The following is a 25,624-nucleotide window of genomic DNA, read 5'->3' on the forward strand; positions in this document are numbered from 1 at the left end:
TTTAAAATTAGTATTTTGAATCAGCCCCTCTACACTTGTAACTGTTTTAATTAGGCTAGTGTCTCTCATTCAATTGATCTGAATGTTTTAAATTGTTGTTGTCTGTGTGTGTGTGTGTGTGTGTGTGTGTAATCTTGTTATGTATTCTCATTGTATATTGTGTATCTGTACAAACTCGACGTCATTGTAAAAGAGGGTCACCCCTCAATTGATCTTTCGAGGTTAAATAAAGGAAAATGAAAATGAAATGAAAACTTAGAGATTCCAAATTTTCACAGAACGTGCGTCCCTACCATGGACATATAAATAAATGGACACCGTATTGAAACATGGCGCCCATTCATTCCTATGAAAGCTGCTCATTGGCGCAGAGAAGCAACAAGGAAGCGTCCATACTGCTTTCATGGGAGCCTGGCACGCCCTAGCATATGACGTAGCGGCACCATGGACCTATTAAGAAAGAGGGGGCGGCAAGCGTAGCGGACTGGTAGCGGATGTAGAATCATTCTCGTTCTGTAGCATTGTAAGCTAAAGGTTTTAGCCTTTAGCGAGCACAGTTGCATATAAGTCACTAACCCCCCCGATGATTCGCTATATGTGATCTTTAAATTACACTCCGTTTTTGTAAAGTAATATAGTGGTTAACAATTTCTTAACGAAGATTCCTCTGTCATCTGGTCAACAATTATTAGCTAATGAAAGCTAAACCTAGCGCTGTTTTGATAGGGTGTGTTACATCTTTATAGGTCCGTGAGAGTTATTGAGCGCGCGCGTCAAACAGCTGAACCAGTCCTACAAATCCCTCTGCGACTCTAAGTGTTAAAAAGTCACCAAAATGCCTAAAAACCATCAACGTCCTTCATTTTAAGTAAAAGAAAAAACCTCAGACACGAGAAGTTAATGGAGCCGTGCACTGAGCATGGACCTATAAAGAAAGCACTGAGCCCTCTTGGAGACCGGGCCGAAAACCGAAACATTTGTTTCACTACGACTCTCTTCAGCTGCCCATGGCTGCCTACCCCTCCTCCTCCCGCGAAAACAAACTGAAAGCCGTTAAAAGCCGTTGGGTTAATAAAACACTGGAGGTGGCGTTTTGAAATGAGAAAACTTCCATTATATTAGTATATGGTCTAAAGATAAGTATCAGCCTATGATTGATATCCAGAATTATTTTGCGGAGACACAATCTTGTTCGCCGCTTGTATTGTGTGGTCGGGGAAATCTGCCTCCGGGCCGCATGAAAATAAGCTCCTCCCACAACCCCATTCATAGCATGCAATACAATGGCTTGGCCACATGTCCATGCTGGCTGCTCGGAGAAGGCAGAGTCCTGGAGGCCTGGTCCCTACCCCACGGGGTGTGCTATTATACAGTTTTTTGATTTTCCACAAGGGGGCGCTGTTATTAAGCCCTGACTGAAGAAACTTTGAGAGGCCACGCCCCGCGCACCGTGAGTCCGATTCACTTGACATTTCTCACATAGGTGTACAAAAAAGCCTCTGAGACCATATAAGTCCACCCGGGAATATTTTCCGCTAATTAGCATAAACTGAAAAACTGGGTTTTAACCACAACTTTCTCAAATTTGACTGTATCAACACCAAAGCCCCGGGGGACTATGGTACACATGTTCATAAAATAATAGTAGGATAGCTTGAAAAACCTGGCCGCAATTGACCAAAACTTTTACGTAGGGGCGGGGCTTATTAGCAAATCGGCCATAACTCATAACTCATTAACCATAGATCCTATCATCATAAAACTTGCTGGATATGTGCAGAAGACATGTGGTAGTATGTCCTTTAAAGTTTGTCAAGATTAACCCATAGCGGGCGCCATAAATGTTAAAACCATAATTCATAAATGCAATGTTTGACAGGCCACGCCCCTTTCCCCCTAACTCTGATTGACTTGAAATTTCTTACACATGTTCAGCTCATGGTGCTCCACAATAAAGCCTCTTGGCCTCTTAGATAGCTTTTAAAACCGCCATTGACCAAAACTTTTACGCAGGGCCGGGGCTTATCAGCAAATTGGCCATAGGTCCTATCATCATAAAACCTGCTGGATATGTGCAAAATACATGTGGTAGCATGTCCCTCATAGCTTTTCGAGGTAAACCCATAGGGGGCGCCACAAATGCGAAAACCATAATTTAAAAATGCAATGTTTGACAGGCCACGCCCCTTTCCCCCTGACTCTGATTGACTTATAATTTCTTACACATATACAGCTCATGGTGCTCTACAATAAAGCCTCTTGGACCATAGGGCTCGGCCATAATTTTGTATTCTTCCATAATTTGCATAACCTGAAAAACAGTCATGTGACATTTACTTTATGGATTTCCAACCTATCACCACCAAAAACGTATTTGCAAGATCGGCCATTTTTCTGCAGATTTGCCAAAATTGCAACCTTCAATTGGCCACAACTTGGGACCCGACTTTGGAAAGTGCTCAGCAGCTGTTCGTAGAAGCGTTTGAGCCGGCTGATGGGTGGGACGCCACCGATGCAGGGCTGGTGGTCGGCGCTGGGGGGCCCGTACTTTTAAAATCTCTGCAGGATTTTCTAGTTAAATGTTATTTAAATAAAATGCTTTTCAAATTTCTAAAATCGTTGTATGTATCGAATCGTGGGTCAAAAATCGTGATACAAATCGATTTGTGAGTTTTTGTATCATTACAGCCCTAACGGCAATGCTGGTTGTGAGCTGTAGTGAGGTTAGTGGGCCACCGAGGGTGAAAGGGGCCACTGCCGTCAGTAGGGTTGCAAAGGGGTGGAAAGTTTCCAGTAAATTTCCGGAAACTTTCCACGGGAACCTTCGCTTGGGAATTTTGGGAATATTCAAAATTGGGAATTATAGGAATTAACTAAATGGCGGTCATTTAAATGATTTTTTTTTAATATCCAAACATAAATCTAAACATATAAACACTATATTTTGTCATAGGCAGACAGACATCCATGCAAACTAATACAATTAAAAAACATTACATTTGAACAGATTTATTTGTAAGTAGAACTTTATCAAGTTTTGATTATTTTATGAACAATCAATAATTTCACTGAAAACAAAAAGATGAATTTTGAGTAAAATCTTACTCATCTGTCTCACCCCATCCATTCAATAAATTAAGTAAATGCCCCCCATGTGATGGAGGAATGCACAGTGCATGTAGGGGGCGTGGCCTGAGTACCCCTGCAGTAAGCAGTGTGCAACCTGCCAAGCTTACTTGCATGAAATCTGGTTGTTTTAAGTCAAGATTACACTGTGTTTCAAATCTTTGGCAGTTCATTTGCGTTTTTTTTCTCAATACGTTTCTTGCGACCTTGTTGGCTATTTGCAACAAAACGTTTGATGGTTCTGTGGTCACGCCCCAATATCTTAGCAATTTCAAGAGTGCTGCATCCCTCTGAAAGACGTTTTACAATTTTTGACTTTTCAGAGTCCTTTAAATCTAATTTTTTTGCCCATTTTGCCCGAGGAAGAGAAGCTGCCTAATAATTATGCATACCTTGGTATAGAGTATTGATCTCCTTAGGCCACACCCTCACTCATTACACAAATACACATCACCTGGTATGCTTGAATCCAATAAGCACTCAAGTTTATACAGCTCGAAGTTGGAAAATATGCATCAAAATTATGATATGGCCAAAATACTCACTTGCCTAAAATTTTTGCATACAGTGTATGCTCAAATATATTTTCCCAAACTATATTTAAAATCACTGTTTAAGCCTCTGTAAACCTGGTCTAGTAAAAATCAATATATGAAATCAAGTTGGGTGTCTCGATAGGCTTGAAAAAAATCTGATTTGAATTTAAATGTTACATAAATATTTTAATACTTAGTTGAAAAAACTGCTTTTTACCGTCTAGAACGTTTGCCAGGACTGAAATAACATAGTTAGAATGACTTAGTGCATTTGGGTTGCTTTAAATCAAGTAAATTCCCATTTATTCCCAAAATTCCCGTTAATTCCCATAAATTCCTGTTAATTCCCATGGAAACTTTCCAACTTTGAAAATTCCCGGAATTTTGCAACCCTAGCCGTCAGTAAGGGGGAGAAAAATGCTAATTTTGTTAAACTAGCTGGGCATTGAGCTTAGCAAACATTACTAAAAAAAGAGTGCATCTTTTTAGGATTTGCTTGCAGAAATATACACATTTGGTGTACTAGTGAGTATTGATAGCAACTTGTATATATGTGATTGATTTTAATGGACAGCCTCCCATTTGCACCCCACAACCATCACCCACACCTACACACTGTCAGAAAAACAGTCAAGTTATGCAGTTGAGCATTTTCTCCATTTTCTAAACAACAAGCTGATGTATTGCATGTCTACATCCACTCTACCATTTCTGAGACGTTGGTATCTTGCTAGGATTGAATGTTTCGTTCTGGCGCACTGTTGTCTCCACTCCTACAACACTGTCCCTTCCACATTAATTTGAATTCAGAACATGACGAGCACATCTTCCCAACAGAGAGTTTTTTCCCCCCCTTGAGCTGCAACGTGTGAAAATGCAGCTGTCTGTTTGGCTTTAAACTTGTTGAGCCTCCCTCTCACCAGGCAGCACATATCAAAATCCCTGGCTGAAAACAAAACGGCTAGAACTCAAATTGTCCACTTCTACTCCCTCTTCCTTTTTTTCTAGTATGAACGGTATTGGTATGCACTATCATACGCACGCTTGCACAGAAAAAGCCACAATAAAAAACTATTTCTCGTAACTCTTTACAAAAGATATATTATTACTTGACTTATTACCCCATGCCAAAAACAACTCGTTACTTTTCCAACACATCACACAGAATTGACCCTTAACCTACTCCTCAGAATACGGGCAGTGCATGTGCGAGTGGGCTTGCTTGACCACAGTCATGTGCGCCTGTGAATGTGCAGCTAAATACCTATTTGCACGGGTTTGGTATACACTTAATGTCTATGACGACCCGAGACTATCTTTTATGAAACTATGTTGTTTAATAAAGCAACTGTAAACTGTAGCATGCTCAAACAAACAGACCAACGCAACAATATACAAACATACTTCATTATACCAAGCTTAAAATAACCTTTCAACATTAACCTGACAATAATAACAGAAATATACATTAGGTTAAATGGTTCAAATGTTTTGGTGCCCATTCTGAAATGAAATCTGAAGTCCTAACTAAAGATCATGAATTCCAGATAGACCAATGTTGCACCGAGAATTTCAAGTACAACGCGTTACACTGGTTGCCGAAAATGTTCCAACAGAAATGTTGTGGTGGTAGTATGTAACAGAAATCACCAAAGCAGCAACCAAAGCTGTAAACAACATGAAAGACTATTGGCCAGAAGGAAATAAATCAGTGTTCATTTGTTATTTCTGCTTGCCAATGGGGAGGAATTCTTAAACTATTCAACTTCATCTGAGGAGAATTAATCATTATGAATATGCATGATTATGAAAATGTGTACTTAACTGCAACCACAACAAACGGTTATTAAGCTGGGCAAATTAAACAGGGTGCCATTGACGCTACTCAACAGGCAATTTACATATAACTGACAAGCGGCCCTGTGTTAGCACCTTAATGAAGGACCAAGGGAAGCAACAGTTGTACCGTGCGAGAAGTTAATTCTGTGTATCAGGAAGGATTTAGATACATGATTTTTTTTCATAAACTTCTATTAAATACTTGCTATCACCGCGTTGGCATATCTATCTAGACAGATGTGTTCTGTCGACTCTCATGTTGCAGTAACCTTGCTGTAAAGCCAGTGCATAACTTTAATATGTGAAAACCTTTGGGGTTTATAAATGAATACCACAGCTGTTGAGAGAACACAATAGCACTGGCTTTTCATGCTGTTTTCTTTTGTATGTATGTGTGGACGAAAACAGAAAGCGATGTTTTGTCTTTGGCGCTCAATTGTAACGTCGAAAGGCCTTGATTTTATATATATTCTTCAGGCTTATTCATTTTGTGTCATCTCCACACCTTTTTATAAGTTTCCCCCTTTTTCACTTCTCTCACAAGAAGCTTTGGCCTCCACAGAAAATTCAGTTTCCACTTCAGCAACTCAGATGATTTAAGAACAGAGGGGATTTTCAGGAGAACAATTTGATGATCAAAGGAGACACTCCACTAGGGAGAGGAAAGGGACATTCTGACGTGGCGCTCCCTCACTATTCAATCATTATTATGTTATAGCCTTCAATTCCTGTAAAACACAATCACAGTTAATATAGATTAAAGTCCACTCACATGTAGAAGGTAATCAAAGGCACCCGAGAAGAATGTCTTGTCATTGTCATAAAAATGGTTGAGTTGTCTATTTTTTTTCCCAGTGTTATAAACACAGGCGGAGAGAACTGTGCAGATATCACGTCAGTATTCAAACCAAAACATTTGCACTAAATCAACTCTAAGCAAATTCTTGCGAAGAGAAGAGTGTCCTCTCTTTTGGCATTAACCGTGGAACACACTACATGTTCAGAAGCAGCGATGTGTGACCGAGCTGGGACTTTGTGCTGGGGAACACATCTGGAGGAAATTGTCTTTTCTAAAGAAATGGGTATTTGTGCAGAGGTGAATTTCACTTATCCATCTACACAGTTTAATCATTTCGTCTGTACCCTAGAGAGGTTCCTATATACAGTAGAAGAGCTTCCATTAGTTGGTAACAAGGCAGAAATGAATGCAGTGGGGGGTGGTGGTGCATGGACAAAGAGGAAAAACAGAAAGATCTCATTAAAATGAACTCTTTGGCGTCTATAAGTACCCTTTTCAGATATTCTGTACGGTATGGCACCAGTAGACTAAATTCCCAGTTTTTTTTTCAGGGAAAACTAATCCTAGTTTATCCTTTATTCATTCTCATTAAGTTAATGTCAATTAAGTTGCTGCTCTGGAGCTTTTGACCACATCACATGGTCTTTTTGAGCAGATGGGGCTTGACAAGCTGTCATGTTCAAATTTTCCTGAGCACTCTAAGGAGAACTCATGGAACGCCACTAGTCAACTTTATTGCTAAGAAAATACTCTAAAATGTCCCTTTCGGTCATGGTGACGGATTGACAGCATCCCACAGTGGCAGAGAGAAGCAGCAAAGTGAGCCAGCTTGATGTAACTTCACCTTTCTATCCAGGCAACAACACACAGCTCTCTTGATGTTCTTGAAAAAACAAACATGCCGCCAAGTGTTGCCCTCCCACCCCTTGTCCCTACCAACCAAGGTCAGGCATTCGGCCTGGCTCTTCACACCATCTGTTTGTGCTGGTTGACATTTGGCCCTAGCCAACACTGAAATCTCATCTCAGAGGGGGAACCATCCACCATTTGCATACTGTCTCCGTATTAAAATTTTAGGCTATTTCTTCTTTTCAATCTCAAAGGCAAGAAGTAAGATCTTGACGAACTGTGCAAGATATTAGTGAACAAATTGATTTTGTTGTACATATTTAATCAGTGTGTAGGCTGTTGCCTTTTATACAATATAAGGGCTTTTGACTTTTCAGACAATGCTCCATTTGGTCTGCCCATTGCAATTGGAGTCCAGATAAAACCTTGACTGCAATTGCTGCTAGTTTAATCAACCCAAAGGATTGTAAGGTTATTATTCAAATCACATCCACATGAATAGGGAGGCAGGCAATCTCGGTACATCTCGCTTGATAATGTGTCGCCAGCCTCCAGTAGGGGGCAGCATGCCTCTAAGTTGAGTGTGAGCTAATGGGGGAAATAGGGAAGTCACATTCACAGGTCATTTAATCTCTTTGTTTTGTCATGGGCTGGGCCCCTGGGTGCTGCTTTACTGCCTAGTAAGATTCCCCCTGTTCAGAAATAAACAATTTTCATCTGCCTCAAAGAAATTCCTTTTTCATGCATTCGTAAGGAGGATTGGTAAGCTTGCAGTGATTCTAGGATTGAATGTGTTTGTTTTGGGGAGAGTTCTAGGTCTGGATGGGACTGTGAGAGCAGCACGTGTTTGACTTCATGACACGTCTTATGAAATGCCTTTTTTTAGAGCAATGCATCCTCTTGCGTCACCAAGAGTAACCTAGAATGTTGATATCTGCAGACCTAAGCTGTACTTAGGATTTCAGGATGTAGGCCATAAATGTACAGTACAGTGTATGCACACACATGCTTGCTATTCCACACTGTTTGCTTGTGGATTACACAGTTGTTACACTAAACCATCTTACACTGTATGATCTCAGTTAATTAGATGGTAGAATTACATAGGTGCAGGCGAACAGAGTTATGGTAGTAATACTCAAAGCCATACAGGTTTTGCATATATATTTATGTATTTTATTATATTTCAACAAGATTATAGTCTTGTGTTAAAAAACCTTCTGGGTACCATTCTTTATCTCCCGTCACGTGTCATGTTTTTTGCTACCCAGCTGGAGTGCTTTCAAGTTTTATAATGCGAAATGACAGAGTGAAACCAGAGGTGGAGTGATATGCGGTTTGTAGAGCTGAGGTAGAGAAAACGGACTTGCCAAAATTGCGCTGTAATGTGTCATGTTCTTTGAGATGGGAGTACAGTGAGAGGAAAAGGAGGAGGGATACCCTGAATGGTTTGGGTGGTAACTGTGAAACACTTTTTATTTTTTCTATATATTTGTTTCTGGCTGTACACCTTGCACTCCTCAGTGTCTTTCTTTGCCCTGGCCCTGTGTTCCTCTAATGTTCTCCACACCGCACTCGTCTTTCGGAATGTAACCGTCGTGATTGGATGTGCTCAAGGTCACGCAGGTGGCACAGGGAATGGAACCAGTGGGAGGTCAAAGGCAAGAGAGGGAGCAAAGTGAGGCATCCTTTTATACTGCACCAGCAAATCTTGACAGAGATCTCTCATATCAAAAGGCATCTTATCTATTCATGTGTACATCTGTCTATGTCTATCTGTTCATCCGCTCTATTATATCTATTTATATATTTTCTTGACTGGCTTTTTATTTGTTTAGTTCCTGACAATATCTTTTCGTTTTTTATATGCCTAGCACAAAATATACAAGATATTGAGAAAAATAGTGTTATACATAAAAAAAATAACTTGACAAGGTTGAATCACACAGCGCTGTTTGTGTCGCTTTGACTCCATCGCAGAAGATTCTGTCTTACAAGCTGCACTGACAAACCAGCCTTAAAGCAAGCTCAAGGCAATCATATGTATTCTTATCAGCCTTAACCACTTGACAAATACTATTGATGTTGCACCTGTACCAAGAACAAGGTACAGAGTGTGCAATGAGCGATGTCCAATGGGGAATAGACATTGGCTTCCACTGGGACAATCCATGCTAGTGCCTCTTAGGTGAATACATTGATCAGAGATTTTATATTGTATCACAAGAACAAGCGGGATGTTTTAACAGTGGGAATCGTGTACCCCCTTACGTTTCAGTTACGTTTAACAGGAGTTGTGTATTATTTTAATGCAACACAGCGCCCATTACAGCTGCTACAAAATTGTAAAGTGTAATGCTCGATTACATCCTGCAGTAAACAACTTTAGATATCAAGTCATATATAATACCATTCCACCCCAGACGGACAGCTCAATCCTGGAAGAACATCTTGTTGAAGAACCTTATATCCTTTGTGGAAAAACCCTTGATGTGTTTTTTGTTTCCATGGTGACCCCACCGAGCAGCACCACACAATAATGAAAGCTCTCAAAGGCCTGCAGGGCCACCAGAATAGTGCATGTCCTCAATGTTTCAGCTATTGTGGCACTTGGAGGAGTTACACAACCTGACGCTCACCCTGAGAACGATTCCTTCCCACATCATCTCGGGGCTTTTTGCGACCGGCAAAGATTGGGCTTGCTAGCAAAGGGATGACACACGGAATGACAAAACTCCTGTGTCTGTCTGTCAGGCTTGGTCTTTATCCGACTGACATTTGCTGGCTCAGGCTCATCCAGGCTCTAGAGGAGCCAGGGATAAGAGTCAGACACAGATGGCTTTTTCTCTTACAATTCAGTCTAGTGCAAAATTCAGAGGGGTACAACATTCTCTCCAAATGTTCATCCTGTTTTTACACACTCACTGAAATATATTTGCCTCTACAAAAGTATAGGAAACCAGAGAGTCCTCCTCACATACTGCAGCAGTGCGTTATTATTATTTTCTTTGTTCTTTCTGTCTGTGCTGACCAAACCCATTGGTGATTAAGGCTTGGTAGGGCTGTTACTTCAGCAGAGACATGTGCTTGTCCTCTGAGTTAGTCAAAAGAACAATGCCAGAAAGCCTTGTGACATTTAAAACTGATGAGCCAAAGCCAGCATGAAGGAGGAGAGGAGAGGAGAGGTGTAGGTGTTGAATTTATTGCCGAGCGAAAAAAAACATCTGCTTTGCAATAGCTTAACAGTTACCTTCAGAAGCACCCCCGCTATTGTTTCCGAGGAGGGTCGCCTTCAGAAAAAATGTGTGAGAGGGATAGAAACTGTTGCGTAAGAAACATTTAGAGACACCTTCTCTTTTTCTCAGCTTTCAAGGACCTTGATCTATTTTCTTTTTTCATAGCTGCCTCAACTCTTTTTTTTCTGTTCTCCAGGCAGTTCAGAGTGAATACGTGGGCAGCGAAAAAAGACAGGAGATACAGGGCTGGAGCCAGCAGCTGATCCAATGACAGAAATGGCACTAAGGCAAAGGGTTCCCAGGTGTAGTCATGACTCAAGTAGCTCTCCAAGATATGGGGGGGGGGGTCTTTTGAGGGGGAGGCAAGTGGGAAAAAGAAGCATGGGGGCATCAAGGAGGCATGCGTCCATGTGTGACAAGCTGCTTGTTGTTTGCACACACCCTGACAGCAGGAAAGGCAAAGAGACAGGACACCTGACCCCCTTCGACCTTTACCAAAGTAAGATGGTCTCAGACTTCTGTTATGTCGACATTACACCAAATGACTCATCACGTGATTTCACTTTCGAAGACAGATTTCCAAGTTTGAAATGAATTCATGGCAGTCTTGCTAGAGTTGGGTCGTAAAGTGGTCATCCGAGCAGACTTCAGTTAGTATTTTTCCCGTGTTGACATTCCGATAAATTTAAACATGTTTGATGCACATTTTTACTTAATTTTTTTTCTCCTTTTCATTTTCCTTAATAAAAATATATATAATCTAATTTCCAGTAACTGCTGTGCAAATGCACCATAGTTATTTCAAGTGCCTTATATTCAATACTCAATGTTTAAAGTTAATGCTCTGCAGGGTTCTACCTGTTAGTTCTAGCTCAATCTTGAATATGGCTCCTGTCGGAGTTTGCACTGCTGTTCCTGTCGTTTGGGGATGGGAATAATTGATGTGCGAGAAGGGGGTGGGTTTGGGTGGATTGTGGTTGTTTCTAGTTTTATGTCTCTAAGTGACTACTTGTGTACTTATATATATTATATACTGTATATATATATTTTTCTCCCCCCCTTTCTTTCCCTTTGCCTGGGGGGATCCCTTTTTTCATCTACCTTCTCCATTCTTGAAAAACGCACCTTATGCTGGGCTTACACTACACGACTTTTCACGCGATTGACAGTCGCAGACAATCTTTCAATGTTGGACTGAAATCACAGGAGTCGTGCTGGAGTTGTGTCGCGCGCCCGTAATCTCAGTCGTTTGGTGTATGGTGGTTTTCTGACCCGATTTCAGCCAATCTTCTTCCCGTCTTGACGTTCCGACATTATCAAACAGGTTTGATATTATCGCTAGTCTTAGGGGGTTGGCTCAAGCAAAATGACGTAAACACTGTCACACTCTCGCATGCACCAAGCACGACACAGGAGGAGCGGCATTAGTCGTGACCTGTGTCCGCCTGGTGAGGCATTTATTTCGGATACTTTTTCATAGAGGCCTTGGTGGAGAACCAGGCTGACAGCCGCGCAACCTGAACACTCTCCTACAGGGTTAGGAGATAAAGTTATTGGGGTATGAGATCAGCAAATAAAGCTGGTCAAATAACTAAAGGAAGTACCCCACTCGGAATATTGAATTAACTTGTTTTTAATTAAATAATCACAATCGCATTTGTGGAAATAATATTAATCTCAAAAGGAATCTAGCTGTAGTCTTGCAATATGAGACCCCATGTCTTTTCAAAATCTCACTCTGTGACTGAAAACTAATGACTAGTTGTCTTCAGGTGTGAGTTGATTGTCTTTAGATGTAAGAGGGTTTCAGTCTTCAGTCTTTTCAAAGTCTTTTAAAAGTCCTCTAGTGTAAGCCCAGCATTAGATGATTAATACAACTTGCCAAGACTCAGACACTGGATCCTCTACTAGATTTTTAAGATGGAATGTGAGAGGAACAGCCCTATTAAACGATCAAAGGTACTTTCCCATTTGAAGGGATTAAATGCCGACGTTAGCCTGGCATTCCCAGACCTGCCACTAGGCGCTGGCAAATTAAATTTGCTGCGCCTGTTAGTCTGGACACTCTCCATTGAAGCTTTTTCAGAAAGTCCAGAAATCCAGACTCACGTTTCAATTGGTTCTATCTAATATGGGCGCGCCAGAGCCTTTTGTATGGTGCTCTGGGGCGGACGTAACCGGATGACGACAGTGACGTGCATGCGTGGTCGAAGCCGTGATAGTAAACATCAAAGATGGCTGCGGATGTTGTTTGAGTTTGAGACTGCTTTGGCCTCGACCCTTTACGATTTGGAAGACAGCACTCACATCTTTCATTAGCAAGTAAGTGGAATGTTCTGTTTTGCCGACCGACCAGGGCAAAAGTTTAATTTAACAGTTTAACAGCTGTTCGCTAAACGAACGGGGCTTACGTCACCTTGTGCATCGCTCTGATTGGTTGTAGTGCTATCCAACTGCGTGCAGTGGCATTTGAAATACACGAGTAGGAAATTACTATTGATCGTGGCCAGACCCTCTATCGTTCAAGATATCAGGGTCTGGATTTCCAGGCTATGCCGACGTAGTATTCTTGCAGGAAATGCATTTACGTCATAGAGAACAAGTTGGACTTAAGAGTCCATGGGTCAATGATGTTTTTCACTCAACTTTTGACTCGAAAGCTAGAGGGGTAGCTATTTTGGTTAATAAAAGGGTACATTTTACCACCTATAAGATCATAGTTGATAAGAATGGGAGATATTTGATTGTCGCAGGCCTTCTATACCATAATCCTGTTTTATTAGTAAACATAATATATTAAAGCCATGCTAAACAATAAAACACCCGGCCCTGATTGATTCCCAGTCGAGTTTTTTAAGAAATGTATTAATACGCTAGCCCCTCTCCTCAACACTGTTTTTAACGAGTCCCTAGAACGTGGTTCATTGCCCCCCACTCTAACCCAAGCGTCCATATCCCTTCTGTTGAAGAAAGGAAAATACCCTATTTCTTGTACCTCGTACAGGCCCCTGTCACTTCTTAATGTTGATGTTAGGATTTTGGCTAAAAGGTTAGCAACTCGTCTTGAAAAGATTCTTCCATCCTGTCATCATATCAGAGGAACAGAATGGCTTCATCAAAGGGCGTCAGCTGTTATTCAATGTCCGAACACTTAAATGTAATTTTCTCCGGTCATTCCCCCTCAACGCCCGAAGATGTTTTTTCGCTCGATGCTGAGAAAGCATTTGATCGGGTAGAATGGCATTATCTTTTAACAGTTTGGCCTAGGGAACAGGTTTATTTATTTATCTATTTTAAATATTTATTTGGTATTCATTTAATAATGTTGTACAGTATGGTTTGTATATTTGTATTGTGTTTGTATATTTGTGTTGTTTTTATTGTTGTTGTTGTATTGTTCTGGTTCTTGTTGGAAAAAAAGGAAAAAACAATAAATATATTGATTAAAAAAAAATACTGGCTCCACCCCATACACACATTCAAGTTTTTACACAATCGTGTTTGCAGTTTATAGCATGAGCAGGCATGACGTGATTAAGGCATCTACGTACTGTTTATACTGGTTTATATTTACGTTGGAAAGATAAGCCCACATAATCCATTTCACCTGCAAAAAATACTTTTTTAGCACCGTGAGCAGGATGGGAAATAATCATAATCTCAAAAGGAATTTAGTCGTGGTTGCAAATATTAGATCCCCTTTCCTTGCAATATCTTATGGTCTGTGACTTATGATACACTGTGAGATGGTGTCAGACTTTAGTCTTATCAAAGCATTTTCAGAGTCTTCTACTGTATGGGAAGCATTACTGAACAGCAGTGGCATGAGTGTGTACCTCTATTCTCTGTGTTTATTTCTGTATACTTAAATCCAACTGTTATACATTGCTGGTGCTCAGACACTAGACATGTTTTTTTGCATGCAATATTTTCTAGATCTGCATTTGACCCTTTACAAAAAAGCAGAAGTCCTACTGTAGTGATATGACAGGCTAAAGTATGGGACTGTAGATCCACCACATTGTGCACAAGTGAGGTTGAAGCTACCTGCAATGAGCATACATCTTATATTGTACAATAGGGACAGGTATTAGAATAGCATGGAATACATTTTCTTCAAAAGCTTCTTCTGTATCAGCTCTTTTATTTATTTGGGGATAATGACTGGCTGACTGGCCGGTAAGACCTATTGTTTAAACAGATGGCAAATTACAATTACTGTTTGTCCACAGTGAACAATGTTGCTGAATCTTGCTAGCATAACATTAGCTCTGTGGCTAACAGCTGAACCGAAGAGTTCAGTCAGGACTAGTTTATCATGTTGCCTAAATCATATCTATGACCCGCCTTATTGACTGGAGTAATGAACTACGTTTTCATTACATTAGAACCATATATAGGATTGTAATGATTCAGACCTGCACGTCCTCCATTAATTCCTGATAACGGACACCTCGTAGAGCATTATCCCTTACATATTCAATATTAACAGGCTGCAGTATCATCTCCTTGCAGTACTGTCTTCATCCGCTTTTGTTGTAACCCAAACCTAAAACTGCAGTGCTCCAGTACTGTAGCTAGACCCTACTCTGTGTGTTTTGGTGCACTTATATGATTGTGATATTGTGAAATCACTTATCATACTTTCCTCTAAATCTACAGTTGCTTAGTTAAACGAAGAACCTGTATTAATGTTATATGCTTGTATAATCTCAGTTTCCTGTGTTTGCTATGTAGTGCATTTCTAAAAATGTATTGGTTGTGATAGTGTGCCTCAGGATTAGTATTATTGTCCCTTTGCCTTCCTGCTGCTTTCTCTTTTCTCACACACTCACCTCACTCCCTCTACAGTGACATTCATTAATTAAATATGATGTACTGCCTCAGGATGTGCTTCCCTTTCCACTATCTCCAGACACTAATAATTACATTGGCATTTAGCTCGGTGATAAGCCGACCCTATGGCCTTTATGAAATGTTCCCTGGGCCCGGCTACTGAGCAAAATATAGACTGACGCGACGCTCTGTATCGATCCATCTGCATGTCTTCTTGCTTTTATCCAAAGAGAAGAGGCACTGTTCCTTAGCATGGTTAAATAATCGAACAGCAACATCTGATTTTCACATCATTAAAGGCTAAAATTTGAGCTTTGCTTGTGTAGCGTTATACATGGGTGAATCGTTCAAATGAAGTTAAAGCTGCTGATGAAGTAAATGTCACAGGAAACATGCAATCTTAAAAAAAATATTTTTTTATGGTAAAATGTAGACTTGAGGTCTACAACGATAAACCTAAATATTATCAACTTGACTCAAATGTTTTCCTATTAGTTTACCTGCAGTTTGGCCAATTAATTGATTAACCATTTATTTAAAATAATTTGTTTGTATGTCGTATAGCCTACCTGATACACTTGCCAAACTGTCGGTCTGTTACCCGAACAGCAAGTATTCAGCTAAATCCGACATTGACTGACACACGCTTTGTTATGCACTAGCTGTAATTTGAATAAGAAAATAAATGACTGTTTTAGTATTACCCTTTGAGATTAAAACTCTGTGGATCTAAATTGTCCAAAAGCTATCAAAAGTATTAAGTCTGATTTTGCTTTACCTAATTACTTTCCCTCAGGTGGCCTAATCAGGCCTCAGTTGAGGGATTGCAATATTATTGTGTGGTTTATCAGCATCAGAGATGTAAAAAATCTAAATCAATGAGAGGGATTATTCCAAAATACTGTAAATATTTATTTAGATTTTTTTTTACACATTTTCATAAATTGTCAGCAAATAGCCTGCCATCTCCTCTCCCAGTGTTCTGGTATCACTTTCCCTTGATTCCCTTCTCTTTCCTTGGACTTGCAGGGAAAATAAGGAATGCCCATTCCTTTTTTTATTGACACATTTGTGACTATTTGCCACAAACTTGGATTATTATACCTTTTTTTTCACACATACACTGTGTGCACAATTATTAGGCAAGTTGTATTTTGGAGGATTAATTTTATTATTGAACAACTACAATGCTCTCGGTCAATCCAAAATGTTAATGAACCTAAACCTGAATGTTTAAGAAAGTAAAAGTGAGGTTTTGTCTTTCTTACGAGAATATATATATATGTGCACAATTATAAGGCAACTATTAGTGTGCAGAATTATTATGCAACTAAATAAAAAAACTAAAATTTTCCCATCTCACTTGTTTATTTTCATCTGTTAAAGTGAGAATAATAAAACATTCATGGAGTCTGCCAGTTTCTTGATCTGTTGACGATCAACTTTTTGTGCAGCAGCAACCACATCCTCCCAGACACTGTTCCGAGAGGTGTACTGATTTCCTTCACTGTAAATATCCCGTTTAAGCAGGGCCCACAGGTTCTCAATAGGGTTTAAGTCAGGTGAGGAAGGGGGTCATGTCATTATTTTTTCATCCTTACAGTTGAGTACTTCAATGCATGTGATGGAGCATTGTCCTGCATAAAAATCATGGTCTTCTTGAAAGATGCAGACTTTTTCCTGTACCACTGCTTGAAGAAAGTATCTTCTAGAAACTGGCAGTAGGTTTGGGAGTTGATTTTGAGGCCATCTTCAACCCGAAAAGGTCCAACTAGCTCATCTTTAATAATACCAGCCCATACCAGTATCCCACCTCCACCTTGCTGGCGTCTGAGTCGAAGTGGAGCTCTGTGTCCGTTACTGATCCAGCCACGGGCCCATCCATCTGGTCCATCAAGAGTCACTCTCGTCTCATCAGTCCATAAAACCTTTGAAAAATCTGTCTTCAGATATTTCTTGGCCCAGTCTTGACGTTTCAACTTGTGTGTTTTGTTCAGTGGTGGTCGGGTTTCAGCCTTCCTTACCTTGGCCATGTCTCTAAGCACTGAACACCTTGTACTTCTGAGCACTCCAGGTAGGTTGCAGTTCTGGAATATGGCTGCACTGGAGGATAATGGGTTCCTGGTAGCTTCACGTTTGATTCTTCTCAAATCTTTGGCAGTTAATTTTCGTCTTTTTTTCTCAATACCTTTCTTGCGACCTTGTTGGCTATTTGCAACAAAACGTTTGATGGTTCTGTAGTCACGCCCCAATATCTTAGCAATTTCAAGAGTGCTGCATCCCTCTGAAAGACTTTTTACAATTTTTGACTTTTCAGAGTCTGTTAAATCTCTTTTTTTGCCCATTTTGCCTGAGGAAGAGAAGCTGCCTAATAATTATGCACACCTTGATATAGAGTGTTGATCTCCTTAGGCCACACCCTCAGTCATTACACAAATACACATCACCTGGTATGCTTAAATCCAATAAGCACTTACCGTATTTTCCGCACTATAAACCGAACTGGACTATAAGCCGCAGGTGTTATAATGTTTAATTACCATATGTAAGAGTTTGTGCACAGAGGGGATTGTCGGGAAAGAGATGGCTGCTTGAGGAAGCTCCCATTTATTAACATTTCAACAAACAAGTTGCATATTTGTATAACGTATTCAAGTGTTACCATTTAGAGCAATAGTAGCTACTAGGGATGGGCACGAGTGATCGCTTGCATTCTTCGAGGATCAATCGATTCCTCGTTAAACTTTTTTCTATTTTTAGAACGCAACGCATCTGTCTGCAGAATAACGGTTCACCGCAATAAAGCGCTCAAAGCTTATGTCAAACAGTCACAGTTGCCATATGATATTAAGGATTTTTTAAGGATTATTTCCACAAGTTTAAAACACCTTTTCCTCACTGAAAGTAATTAAATAGACGGGCCACAATTTAAACCGATCGTGTAGGTCTGCGGTGGGGAGAAAAAAAGAGAAAAAAAGTATGGGCTGTAGTTGTAACAAAAAAAATTGCCTAAGTCACCATTTAAAATAAGAAGGGCAGCAGATAATATAAAAAGGTTGTCCTACAATTTAAATACATATAAATAACTCACCAAAGCAGTAGACTTAGTAGTTGTATATCCAACCGCGTAATGCTCACTCCGTGTCCGTGAATAATTACCTCGACTAATTCCTCATTAACGGAACGTTACACCGGTCGGTTTTTGAATCTCATCCCCATATTCCATAGTTAAGGCTTCTTAAAGCTACTACGAGTAACTTGGTCCCTTGGCGGCCCCTTTGGACAAAAGCGGTAGTATTTTTACGACGCCAGTTGTCGTGAAGCTGATTTCTAGCTCGTGCCGGGCGTTTCGAGATTCAAATAATCAGGAAGCAATATAGTGCATGTCCGTGTGTTGAAAGTGTGAGGGCACCGGACTCTTTTCGGCTCTGTGAGAGTGGTTAGTGACACAGCATCAACTAATGCCAGTAAGTGCTACACACACCTGATTGCAATGAGTTGATGCAGTGTCACCAAAGTACTCTCACGGAGCTGAAAGACTTAGTATGGATCACGATGAGGTAATGTGTTTATGTTGTTGTAAATAATGACTATTTCAGATGAATAATGGTCATCTGATGATGGTGAGGCAAAGTAAACTTTGTTTTAGTAGGCTATTGCTCATTCATTTAGGAGTAAACACTGCAGTTCGCTCCCGTAAAATTGTGTATACGTTGCTTGGCAACGCCCTCCCGCTCGTCTACCACTCTCCCTTTTAACTTTTCTTCATTGCATTTTATTTTTTTTCTTTGATGGTTCAGCCCCGTTATCAGTCATTATGACGACAAATAACTGTCTCAAACAAGGCTCCCGCTCCCCTCACCTGGAGGGATAGGCTTCTCAAATCGCGTTGTTGCGCCACACTGAAATCTGCGACCAATACGGATATGTGACCAAAGAGCCTGCACGCGCGAACCGAAAATCTGGCTGTGTGCGACCAGACCAAACGTAGTAATAAAAACTATATAAAAACGTCTTTCTTTGCACTGATGGACTCGTTTGCTGTTAAAGGTAATTTATGATTATCAGAGGAAACATGAGGCTGTTTAAAAGATATTTAGATGTTACTCGGAGCTGCTTTAACTGTTGTTGGCTTGGAGTGAATGTGCCTGAAGTAAGCCTTGCTTCTTCTTTACTTTTCTTTCCAAGCGGAGAGCACCTTGCATGCTCACCTGTCCTGGAGTCTACTCACTACTAACTGAGAGTAACAGGTGTCATCTCCCCTTTTTATAAACGTAACTTTATCATCTGCTTTGAAATAATTGGACAGTTATATTCCTGAAAATGTTCTGGAGAAAGGAGAGACCGTGTTCAGCTCCGCGGTGCCGTGGAGAACACAGGCTGCGGTGGCACGGTCCGGAGGTGGCAGTTATTTGCAGTTGCTGTTTGACACAATGCTCAGTTTATTGCACTTGCATCAAAATATTTAATTTTGTTAAACTTTATTTTATCCGTTTTGTACACGTATATAACATTTTAATCCACCAATCGAGTTCATTTGAAATGAGGAGTACTCGATTACTAATGCCCATCCCTAGTAGCTACAGAACATATACTGTGCTGTGTAATAACAGGGTCGAAAAATGGGGAAGAAGTCGCGGCTTATAGTCCGAAAATTACGGTAGGTTTATACAGTTTGAAGTTGGGAAATATGCATAAAAATTATGATATGGCCAAAATCCTCACTTGCCTAATAATTGTGCACACAGTGTATTGGGTTATTTCTGATATATATCGTTTTCCACTGCCGTACTTTGTGTGCGCTGCAAAAACAACCTGGTGTTTGTATACAACCTAGGTTGTGTTAACTGGTATGTTAACAAAGTGTATGTAAACAAAGGGGCCTACCGTAGCTAGTAACACGCCTGTTGACAGAGCCTCGGCTCTGTATTCACACTGGATTGGTTTTTCAGCACACACACAGTACTGACGGGTAGCCGTCTGGATTTCTGGTCTGGTTTTTGACAAAAAGTTACTTTGACAACTGCATCCTCCAGAATTGCTGATTCGAACCTTTAAACCTGAGATTTGACGTTCACTTGCTCCTGAACCATATCCTTGCTGAAATGACATGTGGGAAAACTTCACTGAAAACCATCTGGCCGTCAAATTGGACCTTCGGACTCTGGAGGATTGTGTGTACCATTCAGTGCCAGCTAAGATGACCAGTGTTCTCGCCACCTTGGGAAATCTGCCTTTGACTTTAGTTTTATTATTCAAGTCGATGTTTTCATCCTGGTCTGTGAAGGGGCCTGAAATGGGATCACTAGCGAGTACTTTTCTCTCCAAACAACATGCTCTGCTGCTGTATTTGTAGCTGGGTACTTGACTGAGCATGGAAAAAGCCCACGTTGAGTGAAAGTGATGCTTGGAGGAGGCAAACTGACAGAGTGGCAGGCAGCTATACCACATATAACATGTTTTCTGCTCATGCATGTGTATATTCTGTATACACACTCGCTATGTGCTTTAATACTGCGTGGGAGTGGTATATTTTCACTTCTGTGGGTTCATGGTAATAAATGTCTCATCTTTTTCTTTGTGCTGTTTCCACATATTTGCAAGGTGATGCATTTCATAACCGACTAGAAACCCAATATTCTCTTGGTGGTTATAAGTGATATTTGTAGAACTCTGCTGCTGGGGCCGGCTGGATCTATCAAATAACATAACACAGTATGTAACACTGTTATTTGATCATTCCTCTCTTTTGTCTATCACACTCTCTGTAAGGCAATACCTTTGCATACTGTTTTATCAGCCTTTGTCTGACTACATCAACTGTAGTCAGACAAAGGGCTGACTCTACATCAACTGTTGAGCATATTTTTCATAACTTTCGGGGAATTTTCCCATAACAGAAGTCAAATCTCTCACAAATTGAAGTTCATAAAAAGCAGTACATGCTTAATGTGCAATTCAACAATCATAATGCATATCTACATCTATCGTTACATTGCTTTAACTTACAATCCGGATGTGGATCTGACAATTTTGAAGGACTTGTTTTTCCCATCCACAATTGCAGCATTTTGGTTCATAAACAACAACTTTTCTTCTTGTTGTCCCAGTCATCTTTACATTTTTAATATTTTTTTTTAATAGTATATGGACTAATGGTTTCAGTTCTACGACAGCATCTAACTAGGTAACAATAATTATGTTTATTGCTTCACAAATGTAGAGCTCAATGTGCAAAGAGCTTGTCGCTAATAACAAAATGGAAAGAGTGAGTACCGAATAACAGACTTTGAACTTTAGTCTTAAACAAAACTCACATTCAGCTCATCTCAATTCAGTGCACACAGCATCATTTGTATGCATTTCACACAAACACATTTCAATTTGGCTTTGAAAAGACTACCTAAGCACAAAAAGACCTTTCACAGCACCTGCCTCCTAGTCCAAATGTCCAGATCGACTGTTGTGTTTATTAGCTTAGCTTAATTGTGCTTAGTATCTAAAGGTCAGAGCCTGCTGTGATACATCGCTGCCAAAATGGCTTCCAGGGGACACTGTTTCAGATGAATAAACACTGAAAGCTGCACCATCTTCCAGCGCTCTGTGCACATCCTTCACTTCCCGGCGTGCACATTCAGCCTTTTCAGGCCTCACTGACTTCCATTTCAACAGGCAAAAGACATCAGATTAATATGCCTGTCGACCACAAACACCCGTACTATTCTTTTGTGTTTATTTGGGTAGGAGGAATGATGTGTTTGTCCTCAAGTTAATGAAAACATGCAGTTTATCCGTATAACTACGCCCTTCGTCGTGATGAATGGTATTTGACTTCTATAAGCAGTTCACTTCATCCGTTTGTCTGTAAAAGCTGATTCAATGAGAGAGTGACTTGAATAGATAAGCAGATATGGCAGTGGGGATTATTGGGAGGTGAGCTGAATGGGAGATGGATGGTGTGCAGTTTATTATCAGTTATGTAATGCACTTTTTATAATGGCGTACCGTTGGGGCCAGCAGGACACTTTGCAATAGATGCCAGCTTGTGTGCATCCTAAGATATGTGTCAGAATGTATACATGCTTTTAAGAAGGTGTATACACTTATGGTGTAGTTGGTTGGCCTGAGACACAGATGCTCCTGACCAGTTTTGTTTGCATGTTTGATTAATATGCTTTTGCACGTGGAATGTGTTTGCTATTTGACAATAAAACTAACGGTTTTCCATTGCTCGGAACAAGCAATCTATCATTTTTTTTAAAGTATTTGACTCTTACCCCCAGGCTCTGTTGGGAGGAGGCCGTCAGATGGATCTCACCATGTTTCAACACAAACTCTGGGACACTCTGACAAATGGAGACAGTGTCAAGGTGAGCTCCATCATTCTCCATTTCAACCAGCCACTTTATGCATTCGCCCAATTTCTTCTAGCAAACTACAGTCTTCAATCACTCCTAAATTCCTGAATTCCTTTGTTCCAAATTATACCACATATTGGCTGGTCCTCGTGAATTAGCTGTTACTAGCCCCTTTTACACAGAGATTGCGGCATATTGACAGAACGAAACAGCGGCAATTTGCCGGCTCTGCTTGGTTAGGTGTTATTTACACAGAACCAAGCAACGCCGGCCTGTTGGCGCATCAGTAGCCCCTTTTACACAGCGTTCCGGAATGAAAGAGGTGCTTGTAAGCAGCGTCAGGTGTGACGTAAACATTTAGCGCCGCGCCGGTCAGCTGCTTTACAACAACAACACTGGCCGGTGAATTGAGAGCAGGAGTGCTGGGGCTTGCACTAAGAGGGCCTTATTTTACTGTCCCCGTGATGTGCCCGTTGATCTCGCTACGCGCTGAGTCCAACATCTCTGGGACAGTTAACCAAACTGACAATATCACTCCGCTCACTGTGTCACCTGTGTGTGTGTGTGTGTGTGTGTGTGTGTGTGTGTGTGTGTGTGTGTGTGTGTGTGTGTGTGTGTGTGTGTGTGTGTGTGTGTGTGTGTGTGTGTGTGTGTGTGTGTGTGTGTGTGTGTGTGTGTGTGTGTGTGTGTGTGTGTGTGTGTGTGTGTGTGTGTGTGTGTGTGTGTGTGTGTGTGTGTGTGTGGGTGGGTGTCTGTGTGACAGGTTGGCTGTGAGCGAGTCTCTTTGAGAGCAGTGCTTTGCCATTCAGACATACACATACACATACACAGAGTGTGTGAAGTCACGTTACTGTAGACAGAAATATAGTGTGGATATACGCTCAGATTTAGGATAATAATAGCGGCGGCGATCTCGCTACGCGCTGAGTCCAACGTCTCTGGGACAGTTAACCAAACTGACAAAATCACTCGGCTCACTGCGTCAACTAACTGTCTGTATGTTTGTGTGACAGGTTGGCTGTGAGCGAGTCTCTTTGGGGGCAGTGCTCTGCCATTCAGACATACACGTACACATACACGCAGTGTGTGAAGTCACGTTACTGTAGACAGAAATATAGTGTGGATATACGCTCAGATTTAGGATAATACTAGCGGCGGCGATCCGGTCGCAGCCTAGCTTAGCCTACCTTAGCCTAGCCTAGCTTTCCTACTTCATTGTACAACTTCCCCCGGGCAGAAATAGACTCATAAACTCTGCAAAATGAAGCGTGGGGGTTTGGATTGAGCAGCGGACCTTATGATCAGCTAGATTATACGCCATTCCTTTTATTTGGTGATTTTTACTGGACATCAGGCCGCCGTGGTAATGTTAAACACACGTCCTTCAACTGCTAACATGGTCGCATGTTTAGAACGTAGGCTATGGAACGTCAAACGCCCCCCTGTTCCGCATCAACAAGCTGGTCGCATTTATACAGAGAGGCGGAACTGATTGTGTCTGCAATCTTACTACCCCCGAGGTAGTAAAATTCCCGGAACAATCTCTCGCACCTTTCTTCCCCCGTTCTGCAACGGTCGCATTTATACAGCAGGGCGGAGGGCCGAAATTCCGGCATATTTCCGGCTTTCACTGGCTGTGTAAAAGGGGCTACTGAAACCTTAATGACCTTTAGTATGGATTTATTTATGGGTCTTGTGATCGTTTGAACATGGCCACCGTGCGCAGGGATGCCATTCTTAAAACATCTGTGTCACTGTTTTTAATTGACCACATTTGTACCCATGCTAGCCACATGCATCTATAGATGCCAGTGTCGAGGTTGATAGTTGTGTTATTGAATGACATGTCTCTTCATCTATCTAGCAACAATATAAAGATTACTTTGTTGTTTGACTAAATACCCAGAAAACCAATGGTATTCCCACCTACCTCCGCTATACTTTCTGTTAAGTGATGAGAAAATGTCATCATGCTAAGGTAGTGGAACATGGTACATTATACCATTACGCTAAAAGCACCACTGTATCTTGTACAACCTCACGGAACACCTAAAACAACATCCAATTTTCTGTCAAGAATAAACCTAGGTGCTGAGCAGAAAATTATTAAATTAAATTACTTTTAACCGAAATGTGCAAAAGCTTGAATTCTCTAGAGCTGTCAATGTAGCAACTAGGGATGTGACGCTGTGATGTTCTTTTGTTTACCAGAGTTTGATTAGATTCATCTCATCGTTCTGTCCTATCTTGACAACCACAACACAAATAACCCCATACAACCTTCCTTTCTCCTGTCTGTGTTAATATAGAGTCCCTTAACTGCCCATATACTTCTTTCCGACCACACGTTTTCATCCGACAAGCCAAGGCCTAAAAAAAACATGTCCGTGCCTCTCCATCTCCTGAACTCAATACGTGGATGGAAGGAGATACCATCCTTTCATTTCCGCTCCTCCAGATAAAAAAGGGAGGCCTATCGCTGGGCAGCGGTGATTGAGTCCCTTCGCTGAGCAGCCACAGCGAGGATCTGCTCAAATAACCCATTCTGCCGATAAGAAGCTTGTCATTTCCATAGACAAAAAAAAAACATACACACCGGAGCTCAGATTAGATTTCACCATCCGCCTGCCTTTTCTTAGTCTTGTTCGATTATAGACAGTGAATTATAAGGCAAACTCCTGGTTTAGCGTTTCAAGAAAACACCAATGAAACACATGTGGACTCAAAAAGGAATGATTTTATTTGCATTATTATTGTTAGCATTGGCAGCACTGTTCTGAATGTTGATGCAACATCTGTGCCAACATCTGGCTTTCATGTCATTTTCTGTCAGACATTCACACTGTCATGACCTCCTGATGGTGAAGGCAAAAAGGCTGTCTGTCTTTAAACGTGGCAGGATTGGTGAGCTGCACAAGCAAGGCCTCTCACAACGTGCAATCGCTGCAGAGGTTGGACGCAGTACGACAGTCATTTCACATTTCTTAAAAGATCCTGAGGGTTATGGGACAAAAAAGTCAAGTGGTAGACCCAAATAAATGTTAT

General features: G+C 41.0%; 1 protein-coding gene across 2 annotated transcripts in view; it reads left to right on the plus strand.

The window, feature by feature from the left end:
- Positions 1-25,624, plus strand: part of LOC307269558 (glucosidase 2 subunit beta-like) — a 159,413-nt gene that overhangs the window by 27,503 nt on the left and 106,286 nt on the right. The window contains exon 9 of one of the 2 annotated variants that reach the window (XM_080052538.1): positions 22,505-22,591. The exons of the other annotated variant lie outside the window; for it this stretch is intronic. Within the exon in view, the coding sequence (XP_079908664.1) occupies positions 22,505-22,591 (87 nt within the window). The remainder of the gene's footprint in view (positions 1-22,504; positions 22,592-25,624) is intronic. 2 annotated transcript variants of the gene reach the window in all.

Source organism: Ammodytes marinus (genome assembly GCF_949987685.1).
Source record: "Ammodytes marinus genome assembly, chromosome: 23".
Taxonomy (NCBI): domain Eukaryota; kingdom Metazoa; phylum Chordata; class Actinopteri; order Uranoscopiformes; family Ammodytidae; genus Ammodytes; species Ammodytes marinus.